Consider the following 17817-nt stretch of genomic DNA (forward strand, 5'->3'; position numbering starts at 1 on the left):
GAGAGATGACACTACTCACCTGAAGTCACGGAAATGCACACAGGGTTCTCTTCTCAATACCACAGGTCCCCTTATAGATGAAGCCAAATAGGTGCATGCCTCAAATCATGTCCACCATGGGAACAAAACTTTGTAGTTTCTTAAGGTAATTTAAAGTATTTACAAGTGCTGCGTGAAGGATTATAGTTATAAGCAACAAGGGCCAACCTTAAATGGGAATGGCGGGGGAGGGGGTATGGGTAGCTCTCTGAACTGAGGAAAGGTTAAACAACACACGTCAGAAAAGAGAGCTCTGGATCAGCACTAGTCACAGAAACTGAGAGTTGTCTCGGTACAGCCATGGAGACAAATTTTTATCATCATTTTTGGTCCTTGGGCCACTTGGCTCAAGTTGAAAAGTGACCAGAGCAATCAAGATGCAGAGACCATGGCAGAGTGCTGCTTACTGGCTTGCTCCTCGTGTCTTGCTTAATCTGCTTTCTTGTAGAGCCCAGGACCACCAGCCTAGGGATGGCACCACCCACAATGAGCTGGGCCCTCCCACATCCATCACTAAGTAAGAAAATGCCCTGTAGGCTTGCCTACAACCCAGTCTTATGGAAGTGTTTTTTCTCTGTTGAGGCTCCTTCTCTGATGACTCCAGCTGGTTGTCATAAAACTAACCAGTACAGCTGGCAAGGATTGCCCAGCTTCTGCCTTCCTCATCACAAAACCAAAGAGCTGGTGATGACCTACTGATTCCAACCCATTTTCTGAGTTGTTTATAAGGTATCACCCGTAACAAATTGCCTTTTTTTTACTTTTTTAAGGTTTATTTATTAATTATGTATTCAGTAGTCTGTCTGCATGTATGCTACAGGCCAGAAGAGGACACCAGATCTCATTACAGATGGTTGTGAGCCACCATGTAGTTGCTGGGAATTGAACTCAGCACCTCTGGAAGAGCAGTCAGTGCTCTTAACCTCTGAGCCATCTCTCCAGCCCCCCCCCCTTTTTTTTTGAGGTGGGGACTGGTTTTTTGTTTTTGTTTTTTTGAGACAGGGTTTCTGTGTAGGCTTGACTATCCTGGAACTCATTTTGTAGACCAGGCTGATCTCAAACCCACAGAAATCTGCTGGCCTCTGCCTCTTAAGTGCTGGAATTAAAGGTGTGTACCACCATAGCCGAGCTGGTAAATTGCTTTTTACAGATTGTTTTTTCATAAGTACAACCTCCATTACCGTGAAAAGTGTCTGATCCGAGCAAATGTCCAAAGCCAAGCCTCTCTGTATACACTGTCCCCTGGTCATACATGGGAATGTGAATGGCCCACAGAACACACTAAGAGATGAAACATTCAGTCCTGCACAAGAACCTTTTTTTTAGCTGGTTCTTACTGGTCTAGGTAAAGAGAAAACATACCCAATGTGATGGCCCTTTTTTGGAAATAATATGAATCTTAATGCTGAATTTCATCAGGAAAGACAAGTTAACATACACACACACATATTTGGATATATTTGGCTTTTCAAGACAGGGTTTCTCTGTGTAACAGCCCTAGCAGTCTTGGAACTAACTCTGTAAACCAGACTGGCCTTGAACTCACAGAGATCCGCTTGCTTCAGCCTTCTGAGTGCTGGCTTAAAGGCGCACGCCACCACCACCTGACTCCCCTTATGCATTCAGTAGCTGAGACTAGGAAACCAGGACAAGACGTGGCTTGCAGAGTTTTCCTGTCTCACTCACGCTTAGAGACAAGCTGAGGAGTAATTTCTCTGTATCCCAGCAATGTCAACTAAAGCTAATTAGAGCAAAACAATTGTTTCAAGTTGCCTTTTGAGATGAGAGGCCTTCTGCACGGTAGTGAGCAAATCCGTAACAGCGTGCCAAGTATTTAGAACCTGGTTTGCAAGTCAGCGAGGTCTGAAAATTTTATTCTCAGCTACACTGCTTAATGGTGGTGTGACCTCAGGCCATTTATTTAACCCTTTTAGAGAAATCTATTTCTTCTCATCTACGAAGTAGGATTATTGATACCCAGCTCGTTCAGAATAAGTTGGATGGTGCTTTTCAGTGTGAAGCCGAATATTAGTGGTGCTGATACGTGATGGCTCTGAAATTGGTCTGCGGCACAGGGGGATAGAACGAACAGATTCATCGCAGACACCATTGTGTTTTCTTATTATTATGTGTATCTTATTTCAGTTTATTTCCTAAAAACCAGTGTGAAATTTTCAGTTGAATTTCCTAGCCTTACTGTTTAGAAATAACCCTCCAAGTATTTTACGTTCGTGAGACAGAGAAAAACAAATACTTCACTCTGTAGCGCGCTCCTTGGAGAGAGGGTGTGTCTCCCCCGACTTCCGAGATTGAAAAATCCTGCCCGGAGCAATAAAGAAAATTGAAGTTATTTATTTGGAGAAGCAGGGAGGAGTCAGACAATTCCATCAGAGCCCTGTCACGCAGTTCGTCTGTAGCCCCTCGCTGTTCTCCATCTCTGGGCTGTTGTCCCACAGTCTGACCTTCGTGTTTGGGGACCATGAGTTGTGACTCAGACAAAGGGGTGACAGCCCACAGTCAGAGGTAGCTCCGCCAATTTCTAGTATGACCTGTGACAGCTGACTTTGTCTCCAGAGACCTCAGTGACCTTAAGGCGGTGGTTCTCAACCTTCCTAATGCTGTGATCTTTTAATATAGTTCCTCATGTTGTGGTGATTGCCAACCATAAAATTATTTCATTCCTACATCATAACTGTACTGTTATAAACCGTACTGTAAATATCTGAGATGCAGGATATCTGATATGTGACTCCCCCCCCCCCAAAGGGGTCGTGACCCACAGGTTGAGAACTGCTGCTGCTCTGAGGACTTGTGATGAGCTTCAGCCAGTAGGTCTGTGTGGAGAATCTAGCACAGGGCACCCAGCCATCCCCACTGAATGAAGGACAGTGATGTTCAGATGTCATAGTCGCACAACTAAACTCTTTTCCCCTCAAATCTAGCTTGTCAAGTGAAAAGTTGATCCTAATTTTACCTGTAAGTACAGTCAACCGTACACACAGAGTCAGCCACGGCTCTTTAATTCTGCGTTTATTGTACAGCCCTTTTTTCGTGCCCCTCCTGACCACTCCACTTTCCAGATGAGGAGTTCAGGTCAGAAGAGAACAAAGGACTTTTCCGCTTGGAGAACTGCAAGCCGACCAAGGCGTTATGACTACAGATCAGACCGTCTGTCCTTTGCACTGTATTCCCCGATGTCATGTGCGCTTCTGGAAGTCTGTCACTTTCATATGTCATCCACCCACAGAAACATGCCTGAGGCGTCTCTGAAAATAGAAAATGCTATTAAGAAAATTGATCTTGTAAAGGAAAGCGGTTTGCTCCAGGTGGCCGTCACTGTTGCTGTATTAGGTGCCAAGTGCTACTCAATCTCTTCTCTCCGTTCTTCCACTTCTAAGCACCCCTTCCTTAGTGTTTGTGCTGTGTCTACATAGCTCTTTGACCTAAACAGGCACAAGGGCCCCAGTTTCTCAGATGTGGGGTTTTGTTTTCGTTTGCAAATGGTGTTTAGTCACTTTGATATCTATTCTGTGTGCACTGATGTTTTCTCTGCCTGTATGTCTGTGTGAGGGGTGTCAGATCCCCTGGAACAAGAGTTACAGTCAGTTGTGAACTGCCTTGTGGGCGCTGAGGATCAAACCCAGGTCCTCTGGAAGAGCAGCCGGTGCTCTTAAGCACTGAGCTATCTCTAGCGTGTAATCAAGAGGCACACAGAGCCTGACGTCTGCATACAGAAGCCCCCTTGCTCAGCATTGGACCCCCCGAAAGTGCCAGGTGCACAGCCTGCAGACTGCTGTTATTATCAAAGTAGCTCTCTGGCTTCTTGTCCTTTTTAATTTCATCCTCAAAGTACTTGACTTCTGATTTCTTTTTTTTTTTTTTTTTTTTTTTTTTTTCTGTTATAGCTTCTGGTCACCCACACTGTTTCTTTTGCCACCTCGAACTTGGCTCTGACCGGGAAGTGCCTTCCAGATTTGCCAATTATGTAAATGTCGACTTCAGCATGCCCACGACTTCTGCCTCCAAAGCAGCTGTGAGGTCCATCTCTGTGGAAGACAAGCCTGGTGTCAGGAAGTGGGTCAATTACTCTGCCCACTACAGCTACAAGGTAGCCTCAGGGGGCTCTGGGCTGATGTTTCCCCAAGTCCATTTGTTCGTTCAACCCCTCCCCCTCTTCCTTTCGGCAAATTCTTCTCATATCAAGGAACTTTACACTCATAGCTGTGGATAAATCAGCTCCGACTTTAATGAAATAATCTCTCCTGGGTAAGAGAAAGGTTTGGAGAAAAAAGAATTAAGGGGCTGATGACGGAAATGAAGAATATAATGTCTGACACCATGAATGATAACAAAAAGAACAGAGGGACCAAGCAATAATTGTTACTCACCTGTGACATAATTTGGGTTTTGGAAATGGAGGGGAGCACTGAGAACGTGATAAGCTGAAGCAAGTATTTCATCTGTGGGAATTGTGTATCAGAACACAACAGAGGCACTCAGAGGGCAGTGAGAGTGTAAAACTTAAAAGCCAAACCCTTTACTTTGATAACAGGATTGAAGCTGTGGGAGAAGTCTGCGGTCAGCGCTGGAGAACTGGTTTTCTGGTGGGGGGTGGAGTGGGAGACAGGGTCCCCTCTGTAGCTCAGTCTGGTTCAAATTCTGTTGTCTTGCCTCTGAGTGCTCAGATTATAGGTAGATGACTGCAAAAGCAAGGACTTTTGGCACAAAGAGGTAGACTTGGGTAGACGACTGACTTCCAGAGACGGAAGGGAAAGAGGCATTATTAAGACTTTGCAAAGATATTTGGCAATTTCCTATGTATAATGATTTTCACAGATTTATATAATTTGCTATTCCTTTAAATATTCTTAGTTGTATCACTTAAGCCTTTTAACAACCAAAAAGAACAAATGCCCCCTCTTGTGGCCAGGAAAAAAGCTAGCACTCCCCGCCCCCAACCATGGACTGTAATCTGTCTTCAATTGTTGCCTCCAAGTGGAGAAGTCTAATATCCAGGGTAGGGCTGAGAGGCAGTCGGAATGAGGATGAGATTCCTCAGTTCAAACCTATCAGGGGCTTTAGTTAAGGCCTATTACACTTTAAAAAGATTTATTGATTTATTTGATGTGTGTGGGTGCTTTGTCTACATGCACGTCTGTGCACCCCATGCTTGTAGCACCTGAGAAGAACCTGGAATTGGAGTCACAGACAGTGGAGAGGCATGTAGGTGCTGAGAAGTGAACCCAGGCCCTCCGGAAGAGCAGCCAGTATTGTTAACCACTGAGCTGTCTCTCTAGTGCAAGCCGTGTTACTTTGAAAGGGCAACTTCTTGGCAGTATTTAGCAGAAGATAGGCTAGACTAGGAAATGCTCCGATACTTATTAGCCTAGCGTCTTAAATGAAGTAGCTGGAGAGACGGTAAACTCCGTATTGCCTATTGGTTTCCTCACCTTGGATAAAATGAGCTAGCTCTTGCTCCTGTCCCATGCATGGGGCCTATGGAATAGTGGAGCCGGGGATACCAGAACTGTTCAGAGGGAACTCGGTCACCCCACTGGATGAGGAGCAATCCTGCAAGACAAAGAATAAGAATCTCCCCAGAAGGACCACGAAGAGGGCGTCATGACATATGCAGGATTAGTGGTTCCATTAGGGCAGCAGCCCAGAACTTCCACAAAATAACCTTCTGAGGTTCTTTGGGCTCATTCATTTTCATGCTTTTCCTCTCCCTCCCTCTCATTCCTGATGTTTTCACCATTTTTTTTTCAGGTGGAAATTGAACAAAAAAAGAGTTTGAAGCCAGACTTTGAGGGAGAGGAGTTGGACAACCCGAAGGAATGTGGGGTACAGTGACAGAGGCCTACTGTGTAAGGACCTGAGGAATGCTGACTCCCGAGCGGTGTCTTCCTGAATATGTTAAGTCAACACCTGCTGTGGCTGCTTCCTGTGTGCAGTCACCTGTGTGTGACAGGAAATCCTGAGAGGGGGTCACTTTCAATAGTCTCCTTGACGCTGAGCATGCCTGAAGCACGGGGTGCACCCGGCTTTTGGAGTGTATTGTATATTGAGCCTCCTTGTCTCTTTTCTGCTTATATCATGACACTGGGGTGTGGTTTATGGTGACGATTAGAGACCTGAAGAGAACGTCCAACGTCAGTCTTGGCACAGTTTGCTCCTGGTATCCATCTGTCCCTTGTAGGTTTCTGGAAAAAGCAGTCTGGAAAGTTAAATCAAGAATCCATCTCCAGGGGTCCCTCTATAAAAAAGTGAGAAGACTTTCAAAACCATTTCTCCTTTGGGTCTACTAGGCCTTTTCTAGAAATCTCCATTCTTTAAATGCTGATTTTACTCCACAGAAGTTTTCCAGATGTTTCCTTTCTATTCTGGATTGTTCAAGATCAAAATGTTTTTTTTTTCAACTCCTACTTTCCCATTTGCTATCCTGAGTCATGATACCCAGTGGGAGAGGTCAATCAGATTTTTTTTTTTTTCAAATTCAGGGGTTGGAGCTTAATTCTACAAATGGCCTGGATTGTATCCACGGTCTGTTGAAAAGAACGGAAAGCTGAACTATTTTTTCTCCACTTGAAGGAAAGGGGACATTATGTGTAATTATATTCAGTTCAAAGACAGGTGCAGTCATAATGAATTGTCAGGGTCTCACCGATCACCTCTAATTCCTGAAATACAGGCATGGCTATGGGAGAGGCCTGTGAGAAAGACACTTGGGAGTTCTTTTTATACCTCATAGGCAGTGACTGTTACATGTCCCTTTAACTCGAAATTTAGAGAAAACTTAAAGAGTAAAAGCTCAATTGGAATGAGCTTTGCCTCAAAGAACAAGGTTGGTGGTCAGCGTTCTGAAAGTACCAAGAGGCAGAAGCCTCCGGGGTGGGGCTGGAGAAAGCCGGATTCCTGGTGTTGTGAACATGAAAACCTGTTTCTGAGAACCAGAACTTCCCTTTCTGTCCCATGTTCCCAGCCCACCCACTGTTCCCTGTCCCTGCTTTTTTGTACCTTGGTGTTTTCTCTCCTGAAGGATAAAGTGAGGAGACAGAATGCATATTTTATCAGGCTGGGGACATATAAGGAAATATAAAATACCTGCAGTTTGGGACTGACTGATTCAAGATTTATATATTGAGCTCATATTCAGTGAGGTCGATCTATGTACTGGCCTTAGACATTAGAAATCATTGCAGTGTTTTAAACTGTGTTGTTTTGTTTTGTTTTCAAGACAGGGTTTCTCTGTGTAGCCTTGGCTGTCCTAGAATTCTCTCTGTAGACCAGATTGGCTTTGAACTCAGAGATTCATCTGCCTGTCTCCAGAGTGCAGGGATTAAAGGCGTGTGCCACCACCTTCCCCAGCTTGAACTATGTTTTTAACTATCTAAGCATTAGATTGAAATGAAAAGGACAAGCTGCATAAGCATAAACCTGTATTTTGAGTTTTTAAAATGCCACCCTTTCAGTTAGAAGTGTGTGTGTGTTCGTAGAACCCAGGAGGCTGGGTTTTATAGCAGTTCATATAGAAATGTTTTCTTAAGGAAATGAGAGGTTGGTTTTGAACCAGCTATTCACAAAGCTAATGCATTCCATCTGTGATGGTAGGGGTTTAAACAACTCTGTGTGGTGCATTCGCCCACACATGCCTGAATGGATGCATTAATAGGTTGAATGTGTCCACAGGCAGGTAAGCAAAGTTGTGAAGATGGTGACTCTATAAGGACCGGGGGAGGGGGTGGGAGTGTCCTCAGGAACAGAGGGTATAGCTGCGAACGGAGGACAGTTTGGAAATGATGTAACGGCTGCCACAAAATTTCAACTAAACTATAAAAAGTAAGAGGAGTTAGATTTGCTTTGCATAGCTTCAGAGGCAAACAGAATAGAAACCGGAGAGAACTTTACAGATGACAGATGTTTGCTCAAGATAAGCATCTTCTAGTAAGGAGTGCTCTAAAGAAGAAAAAGATGTCCTGCTGTAGCAGATGCCCATGGGTTAACTGAGCCACGCCTATCCCAGGTGCTGTGAATGGGACTGTCATGTTGGTTTGGGGCAGGATGACAGGAAAGCTCTTTTCCAAATAGTCTCGATAGGAATGAGACGCTCCAGCTGGAGACAGCCTTTCTCTGTTTTCGTCCTGTGGGAGGACAGTGGGATCCTCAAAAAGAACTTGGTCAAAGAATCCCATGTCATTTCTGCTGTTAAGCCAAAGGCCTTCAAGAGTTCTCAGATACCCAAGTGCTTGAAGCATGGGCAAGAAGGTCATCCCTAGCCCGGCGCTGTCAAGGGCCCTGTCTCTGAGGTAGCATAGAGTGCACAGTACCTGTGCTGTCTAATCTCCTACCCCCTCGGTTAATTCTTCTTGCTTTGGTGCTTCTCCTGGACTGTTTAGAATTTCGTTGTTTCACCATTAATCAAACATTGGTTGAAAAAAAAATATTCCCCTCTGTGCTATTTGTATCTAGTAAGCAAATTAGCTAATCTTTAAAAATCTACTACCTTGGTCACCAGATTTGTTTTGCCTCCACTGTGCTTAGGGTCATTCTGGATAACAGTGTAGGGAGCTGAGGAGTATAATAAGATGTATTTGATGACTTATGAATAACCTATATGAAAATCATAGTTAGGCAGATTGCCCTTTTGATATACAAAATGTGTGCTTGCCGTTTGGGTCCTCGGTTATTTTTCCTGTGGCCACACACACACACACACACACACACACACACACACAAATCCTAGTCTGTGTTCTCAATCATGAAAAAGTGTAAAAAGAGGATGGATTTTACCAATGCAGTTCGAACACGCTTGGGGTCACATGGTTTCAAAAACTTTATTATTGAGTCAAGAGCTTGTTTTTCAACTTTACAGTCAAACAGGACAAAAAAGATACTCATTCTACTATGTCAAACAAGGGGACTGGCTGTGTAGCTCAGTGGTAGAGAACTTGTCTAGCAAGCACAAGACCCCAGGTTCAACCCCCAGTACCAAATAAGCAAGCAACGAAAAGAGTGGGAGGGATCTTGAAGACAGACCCCCGACACCTCTCTTGTAGACGTAGTGCTGGTTAGTTTTTCAGAAGCCAGCCCTTTGATCCTTGTTGTTTTGTTTCCTGGTTGCCTCCCCACCTCACTACCTTCCCACATTTCTTCCAGGCTTGTCCTCAAGATTATTCCTTCATTCAAAAGAGTCCTTCTTTGAAATGAGACTAATTTCTGTGCAGAAACCTGGCTGGGATCAGGAATGTATGTCCCTAGAAGGTCTCCTCCTGAGGAGTGTGCTACATGAAGACAAATTATTGTGGTTATTACTGAACCACTCTCCTTGTGATTTAAAGGCTTGCCACAGAGTGTGAGCCCAGCCCCCTTAACTCCTGTCAAATACACTCATTAAATGAGTGGAAATTATCAGCGCTTTGGCTCTGAGACCGCTTATCCTTTGCTTAGTTAGCATCCGGTCCTCACGTTACAGCTAACAAGCAGGCAGCACTCATTTTCCAGAGGACTTAAACACTTCTATTTTGCTTTTGTTCCTGCCACCAGTGTCAACCAAGCGTCAGGACAGAGGCACTTCCTGAGTGGCTGACGCTGACCCACACCAGACCTTATTCATATTGAGAAACATTTTTGCGCTCAGAGATGGAGGGGCGCAGGTGTTGGCCACAGTTAGGCTATCGATCCAGTTTTATTGCTGCCAGTCCCACAGACCTGTGAGCCCTGCCTGGCCTTGCCCACAAGAGTAAGTAGTGGAAGATGCAAGAGTCTGATGGAGCACACAGCCAGTCCTGCTCTGTCAGGTCTTTGTCTTCCCACATTGACCAGTGCTACTGTGCACACCACATCCCCACATGGGATGGGGATCTGAGATGGGAAGGCTGAGGCTCACCAGGTGAAATCATGATTTCAAAATTTCTACTTTAAGCGGGGCGGTGGTGGCGCACGCCTTTAATCCCAGCACTCGGGAGGCAGAGGCAGGCGGATCTCTGTGAGTTTGAGACCAGCCTGGTCTACAAGAGCTAGTTCCAGGACAGGCTCCAAAACCACAGAGAAACCCTGTCTCAAAAAACCAAAAAAAAAAAAAAAAAAAAGTCTACTTTATAATCAGTTTAGGGGGAGAGAGAGAGAGAGAGAGAGAGAGAGAGAGAGATTGAGCTGATCTTTTTCTATTTTTCCTTAAAAGTTCAAGGAATTAATTGTTATGAGTTGGAAGCGATACCATCCAACCTACTTGTATAATTTCTTCTGGTAAAAACTGGTATTTTTTTAAAAAGTGTTTCAGGATAGGTTTTCCCTGTGTAGCTCTGGCTGTCCTGGAACTCACTCTGTAGACCAGGCCTGCCTTGAACTCAGAGAGCCAACTGCCTCTGCCTCCTGAGTGCTGGGATTAAAGACGTGTGCCACCACCACAAAGTTAATTCTTCTAAAAATGGTTGATTTAAATTAATCAATCCTAGCTTGTCTGAAGTTGAGGTTATGATTGGATTAGACTTTGATAGAGAATTCATGAACAGAGCTAACAAAAATTAAAAATATGCCATCTAGTAAATGAATCTTGTATTAACATTTCTACCAAGCTGTGATAGCATTTTCTATAGAATTAGTCAATGTATTCTCACCATGATTCTAATTGATGTTTTCTAAACATGACCAGTGTCAATTTACCAGTTCCCTACACATGACCATGTTTTATTTATGCTCTTGTAAATGAGATTGGTTTTGGATATTATCATTTATAACTGAAGGAAATACAGAAAGCAGTCTTAAGAGTAGGAACAAATGCATGTATTAGTAATAGTCCCATGGTCACTCAAGTAAGAACATGGAAGCTTTATTTTTCTTCTAGTGTGCCTTAGACAATTTGCCAATGAAAGTCAGTCTTATGCGGGAGAATTGTCTGTATTCTGTCAATCATGTTTTAAATAAATGCTGATTGGCCAGGCAGGAAGTATAGGTGGGAAAACCAGAAAGGAAATAGAAATGAGGTAATGAGAACAGGAGAATTCTGGGAAGGAGGAAGTTGATTCCTTCCACTCCTGCCCAGACCACTGAAGCAACAGGATGTGATCTGCCCCACTGAAAAAAGGTACTGAGCCACATGGCTAACATAGATCAGAAAAATGGGTTAATCAAGATGTGAGAGTTAGCCAATGAGAGGCTAGAGCTAATGGGCCAATCAGCTTTATAACTTACAGAGATCTTTGTGTGATTTTCTTTGGGCCTAAACAGCTGGGGGTACCGGGAAGGACAGAAACCCCAACAAACAAGCAGGTCTAGCCCTTCTTGTTACAGTCTTATACTTTAAGAATTGAAAGAGGGACTATGTGTGTGTGTGTGTGTGTGTGTATACATGTGTGTATGTGTATACATATATTTCACCCTTTCAGTTCTTAAAGTATGTGTATTGCAATTCCAAGCCCACAAAGGTAAGAAAGTTTCTATAGTACTATGTTCTGCAGAACCTGGAGCAATGCAAATAAAAGCTAGATGTAATGAAAAGCTACTAAAGAACAAACTAAAGAAAATAATAGTGAAAAGAGTTGAAGGATTTATAGCATTGGCCACCCAAGATTCAATGTAACCTGAACTGGAGGTCGTCTCTTAAAGTAAGAAGCTGTGGGAAAGAGGGGTGCCTAGCAGGACTAGACAGCAGAGCTCTTCAGCTCAGCTCAGCTTGCATCGAGTGCCCTGGCTAAGGGACTCCTTGAAGGGAGGAGAGGCTGTCCAATAGGATGCTAAGGATCGTTGTTGGTAGCCATGCGGGGATGACTTTGTGAAGGGGAAGTTGCATTAGCATGAGGACAATCACTATTGCTAACTCACCTGTTGTTTCCCCAGCTTGATGTCAGTTTCCAGAGACAAAAGAGAGAGAGGGCTGGACTTTCACTTCTTGGGTTATTTTTTTTTTCCCAGCTGTGGTTTTATGGGTTGTTTCACAAAATGTCCTTTCTTGCCACGTTTTGTTGATATTCCTTGTCTCTGAGGTTCTTTATCCATGCTTACGAACCAAGACGTTTAAAACATGTATGCTGAAGAGGCCAGCTAGTTTTTATCTTTTTCTGCTCAAACCCCTTTCCCGTCCCCATCTGTTTAGATGACAGAAGTGCAGGAAAGCCCCCAATTCTCTGTTCTACGGTTGACTTCAAAATACCAGTTCAATACAAAGGTCAAAAGGGCAGTTTCCCGGTGAATATTAGGATGTGAATACCAGGTGAAACATAAGTAGATCTAATCCTCCAAGTACTGAAGATGTTAGGATGTAAGATGGCCTAGGATTTATAGGTACATCCTTTTATGTGGATGGCTATAGGAGGGAGGAGAGAACAGAAACTAATCTGGAGCCATCTTAGTTACAAGAAAGTCAAATGAGAGAAAACCATGTTAAAACATATTTAATTTTTTTAATGTGGATCATTATAAAATAACTTTCTGTGGGTGTATTTGAGCATGACTTTAATTTCCCCTCTGGTTAGACTTAGTCAGATACAATGGGTCAGCGCTAACTGGTCAGGTGGAGTCCCAGCATCCTCTCCGTCGTTCCCATGTTCTGCCTCAGACGGAACCCCAGTTCTCACTGTGGAGACTAGCCACACTGTGACTGAAGCCTGAAGCGCCACCATTGCCCGCTCCACGTGCTCTGCGATGGGCCATCCTAGCGCGACTCCCAGCAGCAAGTTCTGTGAACACAGATGTACACTTAACTCCTTATTGGATCTAAGGGTTTTCAAGAACGGCATGTGAGGAGGACGTGAGCCCCTTTCCCCTCCTGCCGGCATTCGTTTATCTTTTACGTTCACTTGCCAACAGAATCTGGAGAACCCTTTGCCATATTCAGGAGGCTAAACGGGATCACTGAGAAAAGGCAACGCGGGAGCATCCCTTCTCGCCCGCCCCCTTGTGATGTCTGTGTGAATTTCAGTGTGTCCGGGTGGTTGGACCCAGGATCCAGTGAATGGCTTCACTGATCTGAGGCTTGTATTTCACTTCATTTGTCAACTTATCCTTACTCGGTGTAACTTCTTGCACTCTTGTGGCTAATTTTAATGTAAAACCAGTTAACTTTTAAAAGAATGTGCCTACGTAACAAAGTCTACACACTGGCTATTCCTGTAGAGGTGAGGTTTTGTTTTCAATGTTTTGCTGAATAATCTGTAATATCTTTTTCGAACTATGAAAAGGAAGTATTAATAAAACATTTTTAAGCAAAGTATCATTGCAGCATTTAATAAATGCAGGCGTGATAAAGAATACATTTGCCGGCTATGGTGGCTCATGTCTTTAATAAAAGAACAAGAGAGATGGCTTAACAGTTACAAGTGCTTGCTGCTCTTCCAAAGGACATACATCAAAAACATCCTGTAATTCCAGCTCCAGGGGACCAATACTCTGGCCTCTGTAGCTACCTGCATTACACGTATGCATACCCACACAAACATACATACATAACACGTTTTTTAATCCTCCAAGAACTTTAAGTCACAGGTAGTGGTGCATGTCTTTAATCTCACAATCTCAGCACTCAGGAAGCAGAGGCAGGTGGATCTCTGTGAGTTCAAAACTAGCCAGTTCTACCTAGTTCCTGAACAGCCAGAGCTACATAGTGAGACCCTGACTCAAAACAAAACAAACAAGGAAAAAAAAACATAGTATTTTCACAAAATTATGTACTGATTATACTCTGTGACCACCAGTACAAAGATTCGCAGTGTGTTTTCTCACTTAATGTAAGTAATCACCTTTCTCTGACTGGTGACTGGCTGGTGGCTCTAACAAACTTTACCAAAAGTTAGGGACTGATGGTATGGTTTGAATGACAATGGCTCCTATGGGCTCCTGTGCTTGAATGCTCATTTCTGCAGTTGGTGAACTGCTCTGGATAACTAAGAGGCGTGGCCTCACTGGAGGAGGTGTGTCCCTGGACTCTGAGGTTTAAAAAGCCCACACCATTCCCACTTAGCTTGCTCTGTCTCTCTGCCTTATTGTTGTCTCTACATATATGCTCTCAGCATTGCTCCAGAGCCTTGCCTGCCTGCTGCTGTGCTCCCCGCTGTAATGGTCACCCTCAGACACTGTATGCAAGCCCTCAGTTAAATGCTCATTTATGAGTTGCTTTGGTTGCACCATCCCTTCACAGCAATAGAAAAGGAACTGTAGAAACAGACACTCCTGCTCCTAAATGTCACTGGCCACACCCTACTGATGGAGTTCCCTATGAAGCACTGTCTTCTTAAGCCCCAACCTGAGCAGACCAACTGCTCAAGTTCCCAAGCCATTCTCTGCCAATGAAGACTAAAAACTTAATATCCTGTCCTGGCGGCGATAGTATTCTTAAGTGAACACTCTCAAACCTCATATAAATGCTCACACAGGAAGCCAAGGAGCAGATAAGGGACAATTTTTAATGACAGTTGCTCTATGACCCTCGACTCACTCTTTAATTTCTCCTGTGTGGATACCAACAGTCATCACTAGCCAAGATTGTGAACAGTGGGAGGAAGTCATTAAAATGAAACCTACTGGTATAAATGAACTACCAGACTTGACAGCATCTGTTGTCTGCTGCACAGCAAACAGGATAGCTGGCCAGACAACCTGAAGGCGAGTAAAAATCGCTTTGCTTTCTACTTCATTCACTCTATGATACAAAGCTTTTAGTTCCATCCTGTCTCATCCCGCCCTGGACCCAGTGAAGGCTATTTCCAAACAAAATGAGTTCATCTTGCATTGCCAAAAAATACAAAGTTGCTCAAAAATTACAGATAAAATGGTCAGGAAAAGTTGGCGTGAAAATGTCTGACCTGGGAGCTGAGACTTGGCTCGACAAGCAAAAATGCTTTCTGGGCAGTCCTGATGACCCAAGTTCTAGAGTTCAAAGCCAGAATCCGCATGGAAACGATGAAGGCAGTGGAGCACATCTGAATTTACAGCCCCAACAGTACTACTGCAAGGAGGGAGGCAGAGACGAGAAGCTTAAACCACACAGCAGAAGGGCAGCAGAAATAGCAGGAGAGATGCTGCCCCCAAGACCAGGTGGGAAAGAGTACTGGCTGCCAGATGCTGTCCTCTGCCTTCCCTATGTGCACTGTAGCATGTATACACACAAAATCAATTCTTAATCAATCTATAAAAAAAACCATACTACTTTCCTTCTGAGCAACATAGGCCAATAGAGCAAAATCCAAGGACCAGGGATTTCAGTGTCCCTCCTCTTCTTCCCCAACATCTCCTCCTCTCCTTTCACCTCCTTCGCCTCTCCTCTCTACTTTACTAAACAGGTAAAGATAGCAAGATGAATCTAGTTAATCCTGAAGAATCTAGTGGTGGTGGTAGAGAAATGGGGCACATCGAGTGATCTAAAACACTCTGATTATCTCTGCCTACTTTGACTCCATTCTGTTGCTTCCATTTGTGCGTGTCCTCAGCTGTGTGTGTGTGTTCCATGAGTTTTATGAACACTGTGTGTATGCAGGATCCCTCAGAAGCCAGAAAAGAGGAGTTACAGGGGGTTGTGGGCTATCATGAGGGTATGAGGGTGCTGGGAACCAAACCTAGGTCATCTGAAAAAGCAGTAAGCACTCTCAGTAACTCAGCCCTTCCTCTGCTACTTTTAATACTTGTTTTCTGGGGGCTGGAAAGATGGTTTAGTAGTTAAAAGCACTGGTTGTTCTTTCTGAAGATCCTGGATCCACAAGTTGTAGGCAGAAAGAAATAGAGGGGGGGGGGCTGGTATGGGTTTTCGAAACCTCCAAGCCCACCCTCAGTGACAGACCTCCCCCAACAAAGCCACACCTTCTCCAGCATGGTCACACCTCCTAATCCTTCCCCTCCAGTTCACTAGCTGGGGACCAAGCATTCAAACAGATGAGCCAGCAGTATCATTTTCATTCAAACTATCACTTAGGATTTCTGACACTAGCTGGGGGGGGGGGGGGGGGGGGGGCTTCCCCACTGTTCTGGATAGCTTTGTGTCAACTTGACAGAGGCTAAGGTCATTTTAGAGGAGGGAACCTCAATGAAAATACTTCCATACAATCATTCTGTAGCAAAGCTTGTGAGGCATTTTCATATTTAGTGATTGATGTGGGAGAGCCCAAGTCCATTGTAGGTGGGACACCCCTGGTCTGGTGTCCCAGGCTGAGCAAACAATAAGAAACAAGCCAGCAAGCAGCGCCCCTCCATGACCTCTGCATCAGCTCCTGCCTCCAGGTTCCTCCCCTGTTTGACATTCTGCCCTGACTTCCTACAGTGATGAACATATAGAAGTGTAAGCCAAATAAACACTTTCCTCCCCAAGTTGTTTCAGTCATCATGTTTTAAAACAACAATAGTAGCCCTAACTAAGACACCCACATATTTCAACACTTCAGCAGATTCTACATAGGGGTGCCCTCTGATTCCATTTAATTCCAGCCAGACTGCACTGAACCTGGTTACCTTATAAGTAGTCTAGCAGAAACTCAATGATTGACCAAATATAAGCTGTCATTTCTATTGCTGCCAAAATGCCTTTTATTCTTTCCTGAGATTTTGAAATTATTAGCTTAACTTATATCCAAGGCATCAGTTCACCGTCTTTGGAAATGAGCCAACAAAGTATGATTGCCAAGAGCAACATAAAGATAATGAAAAGTTGTGTAACCAAGGGAAAATCAGCACTGGATCTCAGGAAATCCCACAATGGTGAACACTCAACTTGTGACTGAATGAAATGACCTTGTTTCAACCCCAAGGTCTTTGACCCCTTATTCATAATTCTAGTGATGGGATTACTTCAGGTAAGAATATTCTGTGTAAAAGGGCAAGCTCAAATGGGGAGTAGAATGTGAAATTCTATGTTCCTTTTATCTCTCTCTAAACCAGATTCTAGAGCCTTTATGAACCATTTAGTACTCCAGAGCAAGAGAAATGGCTCAGTGGACAGGAGAATTCTTAGTTCAGTTCTCAGGACCCATATGGTTCCCACATACAACTGACTCCCACAAGTTATCCTCTGACATACTGTTCTCTCTCTCTCTCTCTCTCTCTCTCTCTCTCTCTCTCTCTCTCTCTCACACACACACACACACACACACACACACACACGAGAGAGAGAGAGAGAACATTATTATTATTATTAATTTGGTTTTTAGAGATTGAGTTTCTCTGTGTAGCTCTGTCTGTCCTGGAATTAGCTCTATTAACCAGGCTGGCCTCAAATCTCAGAGATTTGTCTGCCTCAGCCTCCCTAGTGCTGGTATTAAAGGCATATGCCATCATTGCCTGGCTGCATTATTTTTTTTTTAATTTGGTGCTCCAATAATGCCATAGCTAATCTAGTTTCCTAATACAGTGTACCCTAAAGTCCTCCCTCAAAGAAGAGAGAATTAAGTATAGCATAAACAATCCTAGATTTTGGTTATAAAAATTTCAAGTACTTCTTTCTGAGTATTTTTCAGGGACTGCAAGATGTGCAGATAATAGCTCCATAAGTTGCCACGGCAATGATAGCCAGCATCGTTAATATCATTGTAATGCTTTAACCTTTCTTCTCCCTTGCTTCTACTAAAGACACATAGAATACAAAGTGTATGCTTTCCATTACAAATTGATGTCAATTTCCCTTAGCATTTAATCTCTACAGTTCTTTGCTAACCCAGTGTGCTTCTCTCTATATCATAAAAAAATTGTGATGTGGGAGAGGTTTGGGAGGCTCCAGGAAGACCCATTGGCAATTAATGGCTGCCTAGAAACCCGAGAGCCGTCTTCTTCAAGTGATGTGGTCACTGGTTTGTTGTCCATGTT

At 43.8% G+C, this 17817-nt stretch overlaps 1 protein-coding gene across 1 annotated transcript in view; it reads left to right on the top strand.

The window, feature by feature from the left end:
• The window catches only part of LOC121434385 (stonin-2), a 154915-nt gene extending 141691 nt beyond the window's left edge, over positions 1-13224 (top strand). The window contains exons 6-8 of the mRNA XM_041633290.1: positions 3945-4147; positions 5809-5906; positions 12510-13224. Of these exons, the coding sequence (XP_041489224.1) occupies positions 3945-4147; positions 5809-5892 (287 nt within the window). The 3' untranslated portion in view covers positions 5893-5906; positions 12510-13224. The remainder of the gene's footprint in view (positions 1-3944; positions 4148-5808; positions 5907-12509) is intronic.
• Positions 13225-17817: the final 4593 nt, after the last annotated feature.

Source organism: Microtus oregoni, unplaced genomic scaffold (genome assembly GCF_018167655.1).
Source record: "Microtus oregoni isolate MIOR12 unplaced genomic scaffold, Mior012 000043F_ref0000047, whole genome shotgun sequence".
NCBI classification, from domain to species: domain Eukaryota; kingdom Metazoa; phylum Chordata; class Mammalia; order Rodentia; family Cricetidae; genus Microtus; species Microtus oregoni.